The following is a 22,059-nucleotide window of genomic DNA, read 5'->3' on the forward strand; positions in this document are numbered from 1 at the left end:
CTGCCTCACCCGCTGAGTTTCTCATTCTGGGAACTTGTCGCGGATTCAGTATGGTCGCCGCAACTTTTTGTCTATCTCCACAATTTGAGACTTGTGATAGAAAAAATCACATGTGGTTAAAATGCACATTGTCAGATTTTAATAAAGGCCATTTTTATACATTTTGGTTTCACCATGTATAAATCACAGCAGTGTTTATACATCGTCCCCCCCCCATTTCAGGACACCATAATGTATGGGACTCAGCAATGTCCTGTAAATGAAAATAGTCATGTTTAGTATTTTGTTGCATATCCTTTGCATGCAATGACTGCTTGAAGTCTGCGATTCATGGACATCACCAGTTGCTGGATGTCTTCTCTGGTGATGCTCTGCCAGGCCTGTATTGCAGCCATCTTTAGCTTATGCTTGTTTTGGGGGCTAGTCCCCTTCAGTTTTCTCTTCAGCAGATAAAAAGCATGTTCAATTGGGTTAGATCAGGTGATTGACTTGGCTACTCAAAAATTGACAATTTTTTCGCTTTGAAAAACTCCTTTGTTGCTTAGGTGACTTTTTAGGCAAGTGCAGGAGACTCTGCGCTTGCCACATGGTCGCCACACGTTAGCTGGTGGTCTCTGGTGAGTCTCCTTCATGGTCGCGAGGAGTTCCCTCATTCTGGGAACTTGTCGCAGCCTCAGTATGGTCACCGCAAATATTTCATCATGTTGAAAATTTGTCTGCGACTATAAATTGGTCGCCATGGAGATAATCGATAATCCTGCAGTCATAGGTGTCGTTGTAGTGGGGTCGCCATGTAGTTGTAGGTAGTCGAGGTAGTCGTACGTATTTTTAATCGCCTTTGCTGACCGGTCATTTTCATTGGCTCATTGGGGAAAAAAAACTTAAGCAGTCGTTTTCAGAACCAAGGATAACCGACCGGTAAGGTTAAATGTCCACCGAACTTCACAGCTGTGTATCTCTGACTTATTAAAAGTTGTCTGGCTTCTTAAAAGTTGTCTCCACTCCTTCTCCCCGCTTCCCTCCCACCCTCTCCTCTTCCCCCTCCTCTTCCCGCTCTTTTAAAGGACTTACCGTACACTGTGCTTGCTGTCTTAATTACAGCACCAAATTTCCCGTTCATCATGATGTGTGTCCGTATCTCCTTGGCCCTCCCCCCTGGCCTGGCCCCCGCTTTTGCGATGTGTGTGGGTGTTCCACTGACAGTCGCCGTGCCAGTTCCCGCTTTATTAGGCGACTGCCGGCAACTTGACAGTCGCCAGCAGTCCGAAAAATCGCCTAAGGACAGGCCCATTACCAGTATGTTTGGGATCATTGTCTTGCTGTAGAATGAACTGCCGACTAATGCGTTTTGATGCATTTGTTTGGACTTGAGCAGATACGATATGTCTAAACAGAATTAATTATGCTCCTACCACCAGCAGTTGTATCATCAAGGAAGATAAGTGAGCCAGTACCTTCAGCAGCCATACATGCCCAGGCCATAACACCACCACCATCGTGTTTCACAGATGAGGTGGTATGCTTTGGATCTTGGGCAGTTCCTTCTCCCATCCACACTTTGCTCTTGCCATCACTCTGATATAAGTTAATCTGTAACCTGCAAACTGTGACATGGCCATCCCATTTTTGCGGCTAACCAGTGGTTTGCATCTTGCAACGTAGCCTCTGTATTTCTGTTCATGAAGTCTTCTGCGGACAGGTGTTTGGGGATTTTTGGGGATTGACAAATCCACACCTGACTCCTGAAGAGTGTTTCTGATCTGTCGGACAGGTGTTTGGGGATTTTTCTTTATTATAGAGAGAATTCTTCTGTCATCAGCTGTGGAGGTCTTCCTTAGCATGCCAGTCCTTTTGCGATTAGTAAGCTCAAACAGTGCTCTCTTTCTTCATAATGATGTTCCAAATAGTTGATATTGGTAACCCTAAGGTTTGGCTGATGTCTCTAATAGTTTTATTCTGTTTCTCAGTCTCATAATGGGACTTTCATTGGCACAACTTTGATTCTCATGTTGATAAACAGCAATAAAAGTTTCCAAAGGTGTTGGAAAGACAGGAGGAAAGACTAGGTGCTGAGAGCTCTCTTATACCTGCATTAAGGGTGCAATTAAACACACCTGAGCAATACCTGTGAAGCCATGTGTCCCAAACATTATGGTGCCCTGAAATTGCGGGGGGGGGGGGGGGGGGGGCACACTATGTATAAACACAGCTGCAATTTCTACATGGTGAAACCAAAATGTATAACAATTACCTTTAATAAAATCTGACAATGTGCACTTTAACCACATGTGATTTTTTTTCTATTACAAATCTCAAATTGTGGAGTACAGAGTCAAATAAATAAATGATAGGTCTTTGTCCCAAACATTATGGAGAGCACTGTATAATCTTGAACAGTCTGTGGAACAGCTCTCCCAATTTCAATACTAGTCCCCAGATGGTCTGGAGGAGGATATGAAAGGCCAGCTGGGAGCAACAGCCTCATATCCACATCTGCACTGTAGGGCTTGCAGTGTCCTGTCTAGTTTTGATATTTCTATAAACGTAACAATTTCATATATCTGAATGCAAAGCCAAGCTATTTCAGAGGGCAGATACAAGGAACTGCAGATGCTGCTTTAACAAACAAGTTATATCGAATAATTCAGTGGGTCAGGAAGCACCTAGGCAAAATTTCGGTTCGGGACACTTCTTCGACTGATTGCAGCAGTGGGGGGGGGGGGGGGGGGGGGGGGGGGAGAAAGCTGGTTGAGAAGTGGAGGCAGAACAAAGTCTGATAAGCTACAGGTTGATACAGGCAGATTGTTGGATAAAGCCGAGATGAAAAGATAAAGAAGGTGAGAAAAGGATAGGTATGGAATTTGAAGCTAGAGGAAGAAATATAAATGGAAGGGAGTTGGGGATGGGAGTGGGGTTGAAGAGAGAAATGGATGTACATACAGGTAGGGCACATAGAAGAGAGGGGGAAAAGGAGGGTGGGAATGGGGTTGTTTACCTAAAAAGGGAGAATTTCATGTTCATTCTATTGGGTTGTAAGCTACCCAAGAGGAGTCACCTTATGTGATGTTCCTCTAGTTTGAGTGTGGCTTCACTTGCAATGGAGTAGTCTCTGGACTGAAAGAGTGTGGGGCATCATCCTGGCAATGGAGGAGCGTTCAGTTCCATTTGGGTAGCTTACAACCAACGTTATGAACATTGAATATGCCAATTTTAGATGAACAAACCACCCGTCCCCCTCTCTGGGTCCCACTTGTATGTGCATCCATTTCTCCCTTTCCACTCCCCTTATCTGCTTCCACCTATATTCATTCCTCTGGCTTCATATATCATGCATCTTATGCCCGCCAACCTTTGTCCACCCATCTAAATCCCCACCCCCCCATAAAACACCATCACCTGTACCCATCTATTACTTGCCAGGCTTTGTTCTGCCTCCCAGCTCTCTTCACGTTTTCTCTCCCACTACTACAATCAGTCTGAAGAAGGATCTCAGCATAATACGTCAACTCTATACATTCTCTAGAGATGTTGCCTGACCCGCTGTGTTACTCCAGCATTTTATGTCATTTCAGAGAGCAGTTAGGAACCACTTACATTGTTGTTCTCTAAAGTTGCATGTCGATCAGACATGATAAGGGCAGCAAATTTCCTTCCTCAAAGGCTATCAGTAAAATTATTGGAACTTCCTAAAAATTCTGGTGTTTTCTTAATCACTATTATTAAAATTAGCTTTTGATTTTATTTTTCATTCCAGATTCCTGATGCTGGAAATCCATTTGTTAAGGGAAGAAGCTGTGGTCAAGAGATAAATCAATCTCAGAACCTAAAGTAGCTTGCGAGTATGTGGAAATACTGATAACTGAGGACATTCAAATCAGTCACAATTGTTCGATTCACAGATCAGTATCAGAGCAAGGAATATTGTTGCTGCAGTGACCAAAGTTGCCAGATACGCGGGCTCTCTGAAAAAGCCTACTGAGTAGTCTTTACATCTTTCCCAATTATGTCTCATTTGTAAATTTACTTTGGCTGATGTCACTCAGTTGCTTTGGTGCCTTTGTGCCAATTATTGCTCTGCAGCCTTATTTTTCTCAATAGTTTAAAAGCAGTCAACTGTTAGGAATCTTCCTGGACGTGTCTTTGTGGTAAAGTGATGGATTAAGCAGTTCAGCAGGCAGAAGAAGAATACATTGTATTTCAGTTTGTGTAATTCCCATGTCTCGGGAGTCACTCCTTGGTGACGGCTGACACTGATGATGAAATTCACCAGCCTTCAATGCACCAGTCAAGCCTGTGGTCATTTGAGAAAAAGAGTATTTGAAGACCTCAGATTTGAGGCAAAACATATGGTCTACCAGGCAACTAAATTCTCAATTCTCCTACATGTTAGTCTTTATAATGTATCTAAATGTAGGAATAAGGAAGTTCTGGTAAAATTGTATAATGTCTTGGTGAATAGCACTGAGAGTATTATGTACAATTTTCGCCTGCTTATCCAAGTTGTTTCCCTTGGCTGAAGAAGTTAGAACCAGGGGGCAATGTATCAACATAAGGGGAGATGCATTTAGGACTGACTCGGAAATAAATCTTTAAAGGGTGGTGTGACTTTGGAATTCTCTAGTCGGAAGGCTGTTAAAAAGAGAAAATTAGATTCTTGGACATCAAAGTATCAAGGGATATAAGGTTTAGGGTTATCATTGTCAAGTGTGAAAATCTTTGTTTTGCATACTATCCAATCAAATCAGATAATACTGTACATAAATACATTCAAGCCAAATAGGTAGAGCAAAGGTGAATATACAATGTGCAGAATTTAGTTCTCAGCATTGTAGCACAGCAGTTCTGGAGACAGAGTCCAATGACTGCAATGGAATACATTTGAATCAACAGTAAACTAGCTTATGGAAGGACTGCTCTGAATGCCAGCAAAAACATTCTAGCAATACCGAAATTATTATATGAATTCAACTGTTTCTACAGAATAAACATTGAAGGGCCTGTCCCACTTAGGCGATTGCCAGCGACTGTCATAGTCGTAGCAGGTCGCTGAAAAAACGGCGACTAGACCTCCCCTACGACAATGTCTACGACAAGCTACAACAACCTACCACCTAGTCGACGGCAAGCTACTGACAACCGGCAACCCATTAGGACGTCTACCTATGACCATACCTACGACCACCTAGGCGACAACCTACGACAACCGAGGTTAACCTACGTCCACCCGCAACAAGCTACGACAAGCTACCCTGTCGGCGACAAATGAAGACAATTCAGTCGCCGGTATCTGTCGCTGGTTGACGTAGGTAGTCGCCAATGGAATTCACCGAAGTCAGCACCGGTGACAACCTACAACAGCAACTATGTCAGGAGAAGTCAAGATACGCTCATTGGCATCGACCCACTGTCGCCGACAGTTGCCAAAAATGTTTGAACATCCAGCGTCAACAGACACTATGGATCTTTGGGCGACTGAGACGACTCACGACCCCGGTGACCATGTGGCAACAGCCTAAAAAATAGCCTAAATGGGACAGGCTCTTAAGATTATAAATGTACAGTATATCAAGAATGTGGTCTCAGCATAATACCCCCTATATGCCTACTTCTGAACACTTCAAACAACTACTGTAAAATTGAATTTTACTAAAAAAACAAAAAGCAAAATGGTCAGTTTGTAAAAATATACTGCATCCAGTCCTGATTATATTTCATGTCACTATACATATTAGAATTAGCTAAGTTATTTTGTACCAGGCAGATTATTTTTTAACTCAACGTGTGTACAACTGCTATTGAAATAGGTTTGTAAAGTGCTGCACGAACATGTGGGTGGCGGGAGATAAGTTGGATGAGTACCTTGACTTGAACTACGTTTATTAACGCTCGGTGGAGATATTCTTCTGTCTTCAACCATTTCTTCAGTCTGTAGATTTTCTACAAGGATGTTCCATTTATTAGCAAGGTAAGAACAACTTTAGTCCAAAAGTCACGCTCATTTCGTGACTTCCGCTTGGTGGACAGGTCGCGCTGATTGCGTAATTTCCGGTGAGTGCAAAGGTCGTGCTGATTGCGTAATTTCCGGTAAGTGCAGAGGTCACGTTGATTGCGGAAGTGCCGCTGACTGCGGAAGCCCCGCAGTGGAGAGGCCGCATTCAGCCATGTGAGTAGATTCAAGAAAGTTTACTGTCATATATATGTGTGTGTGAGGGAGTGTGTACGTGTGAGTGTGTATGTGTGTGTAAATTTGTGTGTGTATATGTGTGTGTGTGAGAGATAGTGTATGTGTGTGTGTCTGTGTGGGAGTGTATGTGGGTGTGTGGCAGTGTGAGTCTGTGTGTGGGTGAGTGTATGTGTGTGTGTGTGAGTGTACCTGTGTGTGTGAGGTGGAAGGTGTGTGTATGTGGGTGTGTATATTGGAATTGATGGAGAGGTGGAATATTGTGTTGGGGGACCAGCCCTCCCATGTGAAACGTATCCAAAAGTCTCTTAAATGCCATCATTGTATCTACCTTAATCATCATCCCCGGCAGTGCATTTTCTGGCACTCACCACCTTCATTGTGAAAAAAAGTTGCCTTGCACAGCTTCTTTAAACTTTTCCCCTCTCACCTTACAGCTAGGTCCTCTAGTATATGATTTTCCATCCTGATAAAACAGTTCTGCCTCTAATAATTTTATATAGATCTATCAGATTTTGCCAGTGTTCCAACAAAAATAATCCAAGTCTGCAAACTTCTCCCTGTAGCTAATGTCCCCAATATAATTTTCATATACCTCCTCTGCACCCTTTCCAAAGCCTCCACATACTTTTTGTAATGGGGCGATTAGAACTGCACGCAATACTCCGAATGCTGCCTAACCGAAATCCTATAAAGCTGCATTATGACTTCCTGACTTTTATACTCAATGCCCCAACCTATGAAAGCAAGCATACCATATACCTTCTTTACCATTCTATCTACTTGTGTTGTCACTTTCAAGGAGTTATGACCTTGGTTTCCAAGGTCCCTCTGTGCATCAATGCCATGAAGATTCATGCAGTTAATTGTATATTTTCCTCTTACATTTGCCCTCATGAAGTGCAACATCTCACATTTGCTCAGATTAAACTCCAACTGTCATTTGATCATTTCCGTAGCTGACCTATATCCCACTGTATACCTCGACAGCCTTACTCACAGTCTACAACCCCAGCAATCTTGGTGTCATCTGCAAACTAACCTGTCTCTGTTTATGTCCAAGTCAATTAAATATATATAGCCTGTATACTATCGTTCCAGGACAACCCTCATTCTTTTATTACTCCTGTGCATCTTAATCTGGATCAGCCTACCATTGGGGATTTAATCAAAGGCCGTACTAAATCCAAGTAGACAAAATCCACTGCCCTACCCTCTGTCCCACTTACGCGTCCTTGGCTCGCAAATTACGCAACCTCGTGGTCGCTTGAGGCGTACGGGCACCATATAGCCGTGTGGGGCCGGTCCCACTTAGAAGCGTGGAGGGGTATGGAGTTGTGCGGGAGCGGTCCTGATATCGGGCGGGGCTCCAGAAATCATGCAGTGAACGAAATCTTTGCGCGCCAACGGCCTGTCGCGGAACTGACGGTGAAAGTGGAACAGCCCCAAAACCTTGGCGCGATGCAACGCCTCACCTTCAACAGCAGCAGAAGCAGGCAAACAATCGCCGAACTCGGCCTGGGGCTCACGGCCGTTACGGTCCGGATCCACCCCCACTTCTACTCCCAGAGCGGGGCCAAGAAAATTGAAGATAGACACAAAATGCAGGAGTAACTCAGCGGGACCGGCAGCATCTCTGGAAAGAAGCAATGGGTGACGTTTCGGGTCAAGACCCTTCTTTTCAGACTGAAGAAGTCTCGACACGAAACGTCACCAATTCCTCTCTCCAGAGACCCTGCCGGTCCCGCTAGGTTATTCCAGCTTTGTGTCCATCTTCAAATGACGTCACGCGCTCCAGACGGCTGTGCGTACGCATGTAACGCGCCTGACCTTCGCTCGACCGTCTCGGCTCAACGCGATCACGTGGTCGCGTAATTTGTGTGCCAAGGACACGTAAGTGGGACAGGCCCTTTAGTAAGATATGTCCTGCCATATACAAAGCCATGCTGACTGTCCCTAATGAATCCATTCTCTTCCAAATGGGAGTAAATCCTATCCCAAAGAATCCTCTCCAATAGTTTCCGTACCACTAATGTGAAGCTCATGAACCTATAATTCTCTGGATTTTCTTTCTACTTCCCTTTTTAAATAAAGGAACAACATTAGCTACACTCCAATCCCACTGGACCCCACCTTGTCCCAATTCAAAACAATCTCAAAACTTATGGAATTGTTAATATCATCCCCAAAATGCTCTCCCAATTTCCACTATATTCCCTTCTCAGGTCAGACTATCCCACGTACTGATTCAAGGAAACTCTTGGTTGCACTTTATTAATTCCGCCCATCTAAGCCTTTGGCATTCAGCAATCCCAGTCAATATGTCGGGTTATAGTCACCCACTAAGACAATCTCTTTCGGTCATCTTTCTATATACCTGTTCCTCTATTGCCTGCTTGCTATTGGAGGGGGGGGGGGTGTCTATAATTTGCACATTATGCTCAAAGATCTCAGAAGAAGCAAACCAAAGCTCTTTTCATTTTTAATCAATTATCTACCATATGCCAATGTATAAGAATTATTCATTTTAAATAAATGCACAAGAGCATTTGATTGCTTATTCTGATATCGTTGGGTATAAAGTGCATATTATACTTTTATACAACAGATTTTTATGCTTTTGTGTAGCAATGTTACAAAATTTTGAGATTTAAAAAATCAAGTCTGCAATTTATCCCATCAGATAAAGCATAACAATAAGTTTAATTTGACACCAAATTCACTTTCATATCTCAAGTATTAAAAAAGTTATGACCATTTTCATACTCGGAAATTAGCATCTTGTTCCCTATTGATTTTCAATGGACATTACAAAAAAGCTGTGATCTTGGATAGTCAACAGGCCATTTCTTAAGGAAAGATTAACATTTTTAAATAGCCTAAGTGTCCAAAGATTATTCACAAATAATTCACAATATAACATGATTTTTATATCTAATTTACATTAATTTATAGGCCAAATGGAAGGAATTTAGTGTTCAATTGCTGTAAATAAATGCCCATTTAAATCGGCTTTCTAGTGGGTTCATGTGGAACGCGCCGGTTTAGAACGTTGACATAGCGCTGGATTAGTGCCCTCAAGTGCCGAGAAAAATACTGCGGGATATAAAAAGCCCAAAATGAGCTATTCGTTATAGATAATTTGATATATAGGGTTATATATATATGCCCCATTTAATGTAAAAATAAGGTACATACCTTTAATTGTTTGCTCTATAAAACCCTGGGGCTGCGAGAGGTTGCGAGATGAAACAGTAATTTTAAATCTATTAGAACTATATTATCGAGGCCTATAAAACTAATAATACCTTTTGCGACCGGGTCTTGCAGCGATTTTTCGTTAATGATTTACTAGGCTGAACATGTGCGATTAGTACAGCCTAGTAAAAATCGCGTTTTAAACCCGCCCCCTCCAAACAGCGCCAAAATCGCGGGCCTGGCTGAGGGCAGATTCCCAATGGCGATTCAGGTAGGTTTTGTAACATACCTACTTTTTGAAAACCAAGTGTATTTAAGACAGTGAATGGGAAGTCTACATGGCCGTGTTTGCCATGTGAAATAAGCATAAATATGATCAGAATACTTCAGTGATATCTTGACGACAGCATTTAGATTGCTTAGATATTTCCAGTGTTGGCTATGTATGATATTTTCTATGCATATGGAATGCAATTTTCTACAGTCAGGGATCGAATTGCAGATGTAAGTAAAACCCATTAAAATACTATGATCCCACCACAGAACATAGGCCATTGTCATTCAGATGGGCATATTTCCTCTGATCCTATTCCTCCCCGGTTTCCGGTGTCAATCTCCTAACTCCATGTCTAATTTCTGCTCAAGGTCTTTACGTGGGACCATTTTGGTCCAGAACTTTATTCCTAGGAGTGCAGAAGACTGAGGTATGATCTTATAGGGATATGTAAAATCATGAGGGGGATAGGGTGAATGCAGAGTATTTTATCCAGGATAAGGGGATCAAGAACCAGCGAACATAGAAACATAGAACATAGAAATTAGGTGCAGGAGTAGGCCATTCGGCCCTTCGAGCCTGCACCGCCATTCAATATGATCATGGCTGATCATCCAACTCAGTATCCTGTACCTGCCTTCTCTCCATACCCCCTGATCCCCTTAGCCACAACGATAGACACAAAATGCTGGAGTAACTCCGCGGGACGGGCAGCATCTCTACCAGAAGAAATTGGTGACGTTTCGGGTCGGGACCCTTCTTCAGACTCAGCATTTTGTGTCTACTTTCAACTTAAATAGCAACTGCAGTTCTTTCCAACACAAGAACCAGACGACATAGGTTTAAGGTGAGACTAGCAAGATTTAATGCGAGCCTGAAGGGCAACGTTTTCACTCAGAGGATGGTGTGTACAATGGAATGAGCTGCCAAATAATATATATGCAGAAAGTAAATAGTTAAACACCAATTTTCTTTTTCAACTTGCCTTTCTTCAGATTCAATTTTAATTGTCATTGTCAGTGTACAGTACAGAGACAACGAAATGTGCAGAGTTGATGTGACTTTGCTTTGTGGAAAATTGCAAGATAGACCATTTTCCAGAGACACAACCCCCATCTCATAGCCCAGGGGCATTGCCTGCAATTAGCGATGTGTATAGTGATGCATAAGTACACATCAAAACTCTGGTAATCTGGCACCGCATTGTTTGTAAATTCTCATTGTTTGGCATATGACAATCGTTAGTCTGGAGTGTGAGCTATAGGTCCAAAGTGTGAGCAAGTATGCAGCCAGAATAAGAGTCCACTGTCCTTGTCTACTTTCCATTGTCATTACACTCGCCGGGTTCACCAGAAATTGTATTAACTGTTATGTGACATGCAAAAGAAGTAATAATCTGGAAAATCTGAGCATCCTGCTCTGTAAAGGTGGGTGCAGATTATTTGAAATTGACTTTACCTGGATATGGACTTAGGTATTTGAACTTTGTCGTACATTTTTTTCTATCTTTCTCCGCAGCTCTCATCTGTTCACTTATTTCAATGCAGCATTGAATAGCAACTGGAAAATAATTGTAATTGCATACTTGTACAATGAAAAGAAAATACATCAATTATTTACTTCAGTGCACATTAAAGGTACAGATAATTATCAATTTTTTAATGTGAGCATAAATGTTGAGCTGTGATTTTCATGCTGATCATGAATGGATTTTTGAACAGAAAGTTCAAATTATATGTTTTTACATCAGATGCTACCTATATTAAATATATCAAAGATGTTTTAAATGGCAAATTTGTGGAATGCATTATATATTTTGAAAGTTCTGGAAGCTCCAAAATGAAATAAGCATGATATTCATTGGAATAATTTAAAGATGTTTGTTGGCAATTGTCATGGTAACTGATGTTGTATTGAAATGCATCGCATGTTGCAGAAAGGTCACAAAAGTAACAATAATAGTGGCAGATGTTGTGGGTAAGAATACAAAAATGGCAGAATGAGAAAGTATGTTTGTATTCAGTGGTGCTTAAAGTGCATTTATGCGGATTGAGCTAAAATCTGACATTGGCGATGAGGATGGGATTAGGAAATGTGTTGTTCAACTTTTGAGGGAGACATGATGTTTGATGGAATCAAAGCAGCTGGAATTAGGGGGTTGAACTCTTTTGACCCGAGTGGGGAAGCGAGTTCAGTGAGTGCATGTTGGGAAGCACGGTCAGAGGAATTTGATGGCAACACAGACAACCTGGGACTGTTTGTTAATGGGGCAATCTCGGTGCAGCTCATACAATGGAGAGCATTACTAATGTACAGTGCTGGAGCTTCAGTTTGGGAGACTTTCAAGACGCTTCCAGAGACAGGAGGCAAATCGGAATATGCTATGGCTGTTGCTGCTTTGTTGGAAGCAGTAATGCGGTGCAGACAAATGCTACATTTCAACGACATGTATTTTGCCAGGCGGTAGAGAGAAGGGTAAATATTGCTCAGTTTGTCACAAGATTGCATCAAGTTTCTGAGAGCTGCAACTATGGAGCCGAATTGTCATCATCATTCCATTTTGAAAACCATTTGCTTTTGGCCATGTTTAGCTTTAGTTTCATCGCGTCATAGTCACTGTGAATATTTAGATCTTGGTTGGGGTTGTTCCCTGAAAAACCATTAGGAGCTCTACAGTCATTATCATCAAATTCTTCTTTTACCCTTTTAGTTGCACAAATGCTGCACTCTGGAATAACCTCAACCGACTTGCTGATTCAATAAGTGCCGGAAGAGCCACTGCGGTATAGGGACAGGTGACATCTCCTGGGGAGGGGATAGTTTGGGTGGATAGGGTTGAGTGTTCCAAGGTGTTGCGGAAGGAGCATTCTCTGCTGAAAGTGAAAAGGGATGGGAAGATGCGACTGGTGATGGGACCACATAAGAGGTGACAGAAATGTCAGAGGATGATGTGTTGGATGCAGAGGCTGTCGAGTGAAAGGTGAGGACCAGGGGAACTCTATCTTTCTTCCATCTGGAGGGAGCGAGCGCAGAACTACGCGAAACAGAGGAGTCGCAGGTGAGGGATCCATCTACAACACCAGATAGAACGCGTCATCTTGGGAGCAGATCCGGCGGAAACGGAGAAATTGAAAGTGGGGGAAGGCATCTTTGTGAGAGGTAAGGGGGGGGAGGAAGACAAGAGACAAGACATGACAGGAGACATTTATTGTCACATGCACCAATTGGTACAGGGAAATTTGTGGTCACCATACAGCCATACGAATAAATTAAAGAACACAGAACACGATAGTCTTTAACATAAACATCCCCACACAGCGGTATCAAAGTTCCCCACTGTGGGGGAAGGCACCAAAGTTCAGTCCTCCTCCGCTGTTGTCCTCTGTTGTTCACCCGTGGTCGAGGCCTTCCGAGCCCTCCGTTGTCGCCACTACGGGTGGCACGATGTTCAGGCCCGCTCACCGGGATGATGGAACTCCGATGTCGGAACGGGAAAACATTCTCAGCGGCTTGGACCTCCGAATTGGCCACTTCTTACCGGAGTCTGCGGCTCCAAAAGTCCACAGGCCGAACTTAGCGGAGATTCACGCTGGCGGCCCTCGGCAAAGGGATCCCAGGACGCCGCGATGTTGGTCAGCTCCCCCCGCGCTGAAAGCTCTGCAAACCACAGCTCTGCGAATCTGAAGCTGCAGGCACAACACTCCGTAGCTTCAAACGGCGATCCAGGTAAGGCATCGCCCGCTCCGCGATGTATCCAGCACTGCACCGCTGCTGAAGCTCTGGTCCGGTCCCCGGTCTCCGGCAAGGAAGGCCGCGCCAATCCAGTTGGTAGGCCGCGAGAAGGAGACGAGGGCGCGACTCGGAGAATAGTCGCGTCCTCGCCAGGAGGTGACTGGGAAACAGTTTCCCCTTACCCTACCCCCCTCCCCCACATAGAAATACTAAAACAAATCCTCCAGAACATACTTTTAACAAACAAAAAATAAAAAAAAGATAGAAAATCAGAAAGGCTGTAGGCAGAGGTCGCCATCATGCAGCGCTCCTAGTAGCCATTGTAGGAAGTGTAGTCCAGTTAAATTACCGTGTCAGTACATGCATAAAACTAAATGCCTGTTCAGGGCTGAACTGCATATATAAAAACTTATTGGGGTGACCATTTAGAAGAATGTTTCCTGATCTTTCAATTACTCCTCATTAATTTTTATTTTATATTTCTGCTGCTGTCATATGAATATTCACATGCAAGTAATAACTATTGTATAAAAGTACTGGATTTGCATCATGTCTTTGTACATTTAAGCCAAGTAATTTTATAATGGATCAAATGTAAAATATACAAGCAAAATATACAGTAATTGTATGAATGTGGGTAAACAGTGAGGTAGGAGTACCTGGACATGCACCTTGGCTTCGGGTGCTTGGTGTTGACCTTTTGCTCCCCTCTGCTGCTTTAGTTTGTTCATTTTTTACATTATACCTTCGACCATTAACTGGATAACAAGAATAGTTGTCATTAGTATTACCATCATTCTTTGATTTAATCAAACATAGGGAGGGTGAATAATCTGGGGGATGCAGAGTGTGAATAACCCGGGGGGGGGGAGGGGGAGGGGGGGAACGGGGAGGGCTTGTGACGTCACTTGAAGCTCGTGGAATATTGTGTGTGTGAAACGGGCTCCGAGCCGAGCCATCGTGCCCGCCCACCTCATTGTGACGTCATCAGTGGAAATCCAGAAATTGGAAGTGCAAAGAGACTTGGAAGTGCAGGATTCCCAAAAAGTTAATCTGCAAGTCGATTCGGTAGTAAAGAAAGCAAACACAATGCTCGCATTTATTTCAAGAGGGTTTATATACAAAAACAGGGATGTATTTCTGAGGCTCTATAAGGCATTGGTCAGGCCGAATTTGGATGATTGTGAGGACCACATCTGAGGAAGGATATGCTGACTCTAGTGAGGGTCCATTTACAAGAATGATCCGAGGAATGACATAAGATGAGCGTTTGACGGCACTGGGCCTATATTCGTTGGAGTTTAGAAGAATGAGCGGGGCCCTCATTGAAACGTACAGAATAGTGAAAGGCTTGGTAAGAGTGGATGTGGAAAGGATGTTTCCACTAGTAGGAGAGTCTAGGATTAGAGGTCATGGCCACAGAATTAAAGGATATTCTTTAAAGACGGAGATAAGGAGGAATTTATTTTGTCAGAGGGTGGTGAATCTGTGGAATGATTTGCCACAGAAGGCTGTGGAGGCAAAGTGAATGGTTATATTTAAGGCAGAGATATATGGATTCTTGATTAGTATGGGGGTCAGGGGTTATGGGGAGAAGGCAGGAGAATTGGATTAGGAAGGAGAGATACAGTAGATTAACCGTGATTGAATGGCCGAGTAGAATTGATGGGCCGAATGGGCTAATTCTACTGCTATCACATGATCTTATGAACATTTGTGTGCAATATATCGTTAAATACAATAAAAATCAGAGTAAGAAAGCAAAAGGAGCCATATAGAGCCTGTGGGAAAAGGTTACCCCTCGGATTCCTATTAGATCGCTCCCTGATTGAGGAGATTCAGCATGTGAACAATTACTCTCTTGAACAGGTGTACAGCACAGAGCATTTGATGGTTGCATCTGGTTACATCAGTAGTTGCACTGGTTGCATCACAGCCTGGTTCAGCAACACGAATGCCCAGGGATGAAGATTACAAAAAGTGGTGGACACTGGCCGGTTCATCATGGGCACTGACCTTCCCACTATCTAAGGGATCTATAGGAGACGCTGCCTCATAAAGACAGCCACATCACCATGGCCACGGTCTCATTTCACTCCTGCCATCGGAAAGAAGGTATAACAGTTTGACATGGCTTGCGAGAGTTAGCTATCTCTATGCATCTTAGGACATTCACCACCTCCTCAAATTTAATATGTCTGTCCTCAAGACATCTGCATTAACTTTTCTAAATTCTCTGGTTTCATGACTTTCTCCGTGGTAAAAACAGAGGAAAAATATTCATGAGCATCTTGCCTTGCCTCAGAGCCAGGTCTGATGCCACTGACTTAACTGCTGCTGCTACTCTTTTCTGAACGGTCACTTCCACAACTATCCAAAAGGTGTTACCTGGGGTTTCGAGGGGACTGGCCACAAAGGATTCTTGCACACACAGCCTACATCCTTGGGTATGACCATCTCATTTTAATACCTATCCATGAAACCCCTCAGTGTCCTGGACAATCCTGAGGTCATTTAGCCAGTTTCACTTCCCTCAGCAATCAGTCAAGAGCTGCAGCTTCATGCACATCCCACCTGTGCTGAGAGACATTGGAAGTTTGCCCTACTGCCAGCATAGAGCATACAAGTGCTCTAACTGCCACCCCTACTACACTTAGGACCCAAGACCTTACTTTATCTTGCCATCAGCCTCTGTCCAGTTTCCTCACCAAAGCCTCTCAGGCTAAAGTCTTAACAGAGCACTCAGGGTCTTTCAAAATAGCCATTCCTGAATGAACAGTCTGTTTGTACCCAACTTCCTTTTATATACCTCTGGAAGCAGTCACTCCCGGCTACGAATGGCTTTTTAAATCTCCCACGCAGCTCCTCCTCTCAACATAGAAACATAGAAATTAGGTGCAGGAGTAGGCCATTCGGCCCTTCGAGCCTGCACCGCCATTCAATATGATCATGGCTGATCATCCAACTCAGTATCCCGTACCTGCCTTCTCTCCATACCCCCTGATCCCCTTAGCCACAAGGGCCACATCTAACTCCCTTTTAAATATAGCCAATGAACTGGCCTCAACTACCCTCTGTGGCAGAGAGTTCCAGAGATTCACCACTCTCTGTGTGAAAAAAGTTCTTCTCATCTCGGTTTTAAAGGATTTCCCCCTTATCCTTAAGCTGTGACCCCTATCAGTGAAACTGCCATCATTATAATTTTCTGAACTGTAACCTTGTCCTTTTCCCTATGTACTCAAAATTCTGAATGTGTGATTTGAATATTGATCAATTTAGTTAATGTTCATAAGTCATAGGAGCAGAAGTAGGCCATTCAGCCCATCAAGTCTACCCAGCCATTCAATCACAGCTAATCTTTCTTTCCCTCTCAACCTCATTCTCCCGTTTTCTCCCCATAACCCTTGACACCCTTACCAATCAAGAATCTGTCAATCTCTGCCTTAAAAATACCCAATGACGAGGCCTCCACAGCCGTCTGTGGCAATGAATTCCACAGATTCACCACCCTCTGGCTAAAGAAATTCCTCAATTCCTTTCTAAAGATACGTCCTTTTATTCTGAGGCTGTGCCCTCTGCTCGTAGACTCTCCAACTATTGGAAATATCCTCTCCACATCCACTCTATCCAGGCCTTTCAATACCCGGTAAATTTAAAAGAGGTCCCCCCTCATCTCTCTAACCTCCAGCGAGCACAGGCCTAATGCCGTAAAATGCTCATCATATCATTAACCCAATCATCCCGGGATCATTCTCATAAACCTCCTCTGGACCCTCTCCAAGGCCAGCACATCCTTCCTCAGATAATGGGCTCAAATTTGCTCTAAAAGTTTTAAATATCTTTTAGATTTATTAGATCCTAGTTAATTGAAAATCCACACATATTTACATTTGGTTAAATGTAGTGTAATATGGGCACAACCTCACTATACTCATGTCTCTGACAATAAATTTGAATTTAACAAATGCTGCTCGAACTGACTGCTGGCATAACATGTTAGATATTACTAAAATATGCGACAACATTATAAGCATTCAAGATAGACACTCAACATCGGGAGCCTGGGACATCGCGCCGAGATCACCAGTAGTGGAGCTCCGTCCAGCGCGGCCTGTTCGCTTCGGAAGCCGCGGTCTCCGGTTCCAGGCATCCCAAGCCGCTGAGAGGCTTCTCCTGACGCTTGAACACCATCACCCAGCTAGAAGGGCCTGAAACATCGGGCCCCGTAGCGACGAACTCAATAGGCCCGACTATGGGTGTACAAGGGGATGGGGACTGGACTTTGTGCCTTCCCTCACAGTGGGAACCATTGTGGGGGGATGTTTTTATGTTTTATGTTAAATTTCTTTATAATGTTATGTTGTATTCTTATTAATGTGCTGCAATGGCAACTTGAATTCCACTACACCAATTGGTGTATGTGACAATAAATGAACTTTTGAACCTTTGAAGTAATTTGAGTTCACTGTACCTTAATTGGTACGTGACAATTAACTGACCTTTGAACCATTGAAAATGGACAAGTAACTCAGCGGGACAGGCAGCATCTCTGGAGAGAATGGGTGACGTTTCAGGCCGAGACCCTTCTTCAGACTCGAAACGTCACCCATTCCTTCTCTCCAGAGACGCTGCCTGTCCTGCTGAGATATTCCAGCATTTTGTGTCTACCTTTGGTTTAAACCAGCATCTGCAGTTCCTTCCAACACATTATAAGCACTCACCTATCTCCACATTGCAACTATACTCTATCATTCTGCATTTTGTGTAAAACGCGCACACATCACAGATTAAGCCAACCAATGAAATACATTTAATTTGTAGTATTCGAAAACCAGAATTGCATCACAAGATAATTTCCAAAAGTACACCACAACTAGTGCGCATTGTGCACACATTTGAGCTGGTCATGTGAGCAACATAAGGGTACCTGGATATGGCTCTTGATTGTTGTTTCTTGAAGATTCTCTTCTCTTCACAGTTTCTGTGTATTTATTTTCCATAAATGAGTTTTGTCTATCAACTGGATAAGGTAAATATATATGCTGGTGAAATCTTGATTCTTTTAGTGAAACAAATATTTATATCATTTGATAGTAAATGTAGTGCCCATTTCCAGTTTTACGTTAAATGTGTGAATTTAGAGCTGATTTAAAGAAATTGTTCATGCATAGGTCTTTGAGCATTAATTGTAAAGTACTTTGCGTTTGCCCATATTAAGCGTTCCATGCTTTTAAGATTGCAGATTTTTTAGGATGCATCATATGCTTTGACAGTGATGCATACCTGTATCATGGGTTCATGAAGCTCCCATTTAAAAGAAACATAATTATTGGAATCAATTTATGAAGTTCTGATGACAAAATGCAGGTAGTCACATAAACTCTATCTGTCTATATTGGTTCTTATTCTCTTCTTATGTAGATCCACAGGATTGAGAATGACTTGCTTTCACTCTGGCATTGTGGGTTAACTTTTCACTTATTTCATTTGCTTCTCATAGACTTTTCATATTTTACTTTATAAAATACTGGTTAGGCCATACTGGAGAGTACTGTATGTAGTTCTGGTCACCACACTAAAGGCAGGATATGATTGCTCTGGAAAATATGCTGAGGATACCAGGATTGGATTGGAGCTATAAATAGGCTGGACTTGATTTCAATGGAGCAAGGAAGACTGAAGGCGGACCCGATATAATGATACAAGATTATGAGAAGCATAGATCAGGTGGAGAGTCACAAACATTTTTCTCTGCTATCAAAAAAGAAGTGGGCATATGTGTAAGGTAACAGGAAGGAGTTTTAAAGGGGTTCTGAGAGGATTTTTAAAATAAAATCAGCGTGGTTGCAATCTGGAACACTGCCAGAGGAGATGTGGAATGTTTCAGAGACATTTGGATGGACACTTAAAAAGGCAAGTGTATTGAAGGGTACAGTTCTATTGCAGGCAAATGGGATTAGTATAGATGGGCAAAAAGCTTGCTTCCCATGGGAGGAAGAACAAAAGGGGAACTGGCACGGGGGGGAGGAGGGGGATTTGTAACTTTGTAAGCGCCCTTCAGGGTGACTATTGCACACTTTGGCTAGGTATGCAAGCAAAAAAATTCACTGTGACTTGCCACATGTGACTATAACATTTTTATTCATTGTGGAATTTTCAATACGCATTTGGAAATATTTTGTCTCTTTGAATCCCTATTGTGAGTAGAACTGTATCCTCATTTAACATTAGTTGAACTGTCCCAGTGAGGGTTATAATATGCCTTCTCAACTGTCTACAAAACTATCAGCTGCAGCCTATACACTGTGGGTATACATTACCGTCATTACTACAAAGGACAATTTAATATAAATATTTCAAAAGTTTCTGTATGTATCGAAAGTAAGGAGATCAATTTTACCAAATTGCAATTGGATATAAATAAATTGTAATAAATTAGTGTATTATTAAAAACTAGAACAACAAAGCCAAGTGTTGAAATTTAGGAAGATACATTATAGCATGCTAGATATCCTTCATGCGTTTGTATACATTGCTGCTTGCTTAAGCCATATTATTATTGATGAAATGTTGAACGGGTGTCTATTTTAAATATGCAAAGCACATAATAATGTTAGTTGTTAAATGTGTAGATTGGGTAAGGTAGAAGAGTACCTGCACATAGACGTTTACAAATAAGGTTTGCTATCCTTCTACATTCTTTTGTTGCTTTTTCTTCTTGCTTTTCTACAATAGGGTTTTGATAAAAGTACATAATTGATGTCACATTATTTTGAATCTGAACGGTATTTACTTCATATTAAATAGATTGATAATTATCAGTTACATGTGCAGATAAAAAAAAGAGCTTGGATTTTTCCCCCCATTCTTCATACCTAGATCTTTGAGCAGAAAGTGCAAATTTGGCATATCTGCTTTCTATTCCGATTATCCTCTGCAGTTTGGGGTATAAAATAAATGGCATTTTATGGGTTCCAGAATCTCCCTCCAGAAATAAGCATGAAGTTTATTGGAATATTTTAATCTTATGCTTACACAACATTTAGATAGCTATGTAAATTTAGTGTTTCAAGAAACAAATGATTTGTCAAATCATGAGAAATAAAATGTATTTTTGGGTCCTAATCAAACTACATGTGAAAGCTCACTTAGAAGAATGGTTTCCTCTTTTTACATCACTTGCCATGAATATTTTCAATTATTATTTTGTTTTGGCTGCAGGCATTTGTATTTTCAAGTGCCTTTTGATAATATTGTGTAACAACTATAAATGTGACCCAGTAGACTCCCAATGAGAATCATCTATCATTTCTGTCTGAAAAGAAAAACACAGTTAATTTATGGTGGAGTACATCTTGGATTCAGGAAACGGCCAAATGGATAGGTGGTAAAATGGCAGAGTTTGCCTTTGACCAATTTTGATCCCAACTTTGGTAGCTTTCTGTGTGAAGTTTACATGTTCTACTTGTGACCACAGATTTTGCTCCAGTTTCTTCCCTTAGGCCAAAAACATGCAACAAGTTGTAAACACTGCTCAGTCCATCATCGGCTCTGACCTCCCTACCATTGAGGAGATCTATCGCAGACGCTGCCTCAAAAAGGCTGGCAGCATCATCAAGGACCCACACCGTCCTGGCCACACACTCATCACTCCGCTGCCTTCAGGTAGAAGGTACAGGAGCCTGAAATCTGCAATATCCAGGTTCAGGAACAGTTTCTTCCCCACAGCCATCAGACTATTAAATTCAACTTAAACAAAAATCTGAACTTCAATAGCCTATTGCACTTTATCTGCTTATTTATGAGTATATATATATATTCAATGGTATATGGACACACTGATCTGTTCTGTATTTATTTATGCCTATAATATTCTGTTGTACTAAAGCAAAGTAATAATTTCATTGTCCTATCTGGGGCACATGACAATCAACTCTCTCTTGAATCTTGAATCTTGAATCTTGATTGGTAGGTCAACTGGCTAAAGCAAATTGAGATTACTGTAGATGGTGCTTAAAGATCTTTACGGACACAGTGAACAGAATGCCTTATTTCCATGCTGTATGAATTAGCATCTCTACAATTATTATGTTTTTTGGAATATTTCAGTTATATCCTGATGGAAACATGATTAAATAAACGTCCTGCATTTCATTCCCATCTGACATCGACATATTAGGAAGAAAATTATGTAGTATCGCTGAATTAACAAATGAGGATACCATCTAAATGCTCTTGACTTTTTTTTAATTAATATGAAGATAATTCTGGTTGTAATACAATCTATATAATTAAAACTCTAATCTTGACCACTTCCTGTTTGCGCTGTATATTGATTTTAGAAAAAAACGTGATCACTTGCGGCTGTGATTTTTGGCCACCTTACTCAGAGTCCCGCTCCAGTTGTTAGGGCCAGAGGATTTTTCCCCATTGATGAAAAATAAAAGACTTAATAATGTTTAAAAAATGGTGAGATTCTTTCTCCTGTCAATCACGCTATGATGGCCACGCCCCTTCTGGCGGGAGGGGAGGAGCTATAAAAACCCGGTAGTGTGGGCGTGGGTCAGTCTATGCATGAAGGGGGAGGGAGTGATCACGGCTCTCAGTCTGAGCTGCGAATCAGCTGAACACACTGAATGTCTACTGAACTGTGTGTGGTTTTTATGGTGGTTTT

General features: G+C 42.1%; 1 protein-coding gene across 10 annotated transcripts in view; it reads right to left on the reverse strand.

The window, feature by feature from the left end:
• The window catches only part of LOC129700943 (uncharacterized), a 130,218-nt gene that overhangs the window by 30,843 nt on the left and 77,316 nt on the right, over positions 1 to 22,059 (reverse strand). For all 10 annotated transcript variants that reach the window (XM_055641794.1, XM_055641786.1, XM_055641787.1 and 7 more), the window contains 4 exons: positions 20,040 to 20,111; positions 18,313 to 18,405; positions 14,045 to 14,143; positions 11,112 to 11,213 (listed from right to left, as the gene is read on the reverse strand). In XM_055641794.1, coding sequence (XP_055497769.1) covers positions 11,112 to 11,213; positions 14,045 to 14,143; positions 18,313 to 18,405; positions 20,040 to 20,111 — 366 coding nt within the window. The remainder of the gene's footprint in view (positions 1 to 11,111; positions 11,214 to 14,044; positions 14,144 to 18,312; positions 18,406 to 20,039; positions 20,112 to 22,059) is intronic.

This window comes from Leucoraja erinacea, chromosome 10 (assembly GCF_028641065.1).
Source record: "Leucoraja erinacea ecotype New England chromosome 10, Leri_hhj_1, whole genome shotgun sequence".
Classification (NCBI taxonomy): Eukaryota; Metazoa; Chordata; class Chondrichthyes; order Rajiformes; family Rajidae; genus Leucoraja; species Leucoraja erinaceus.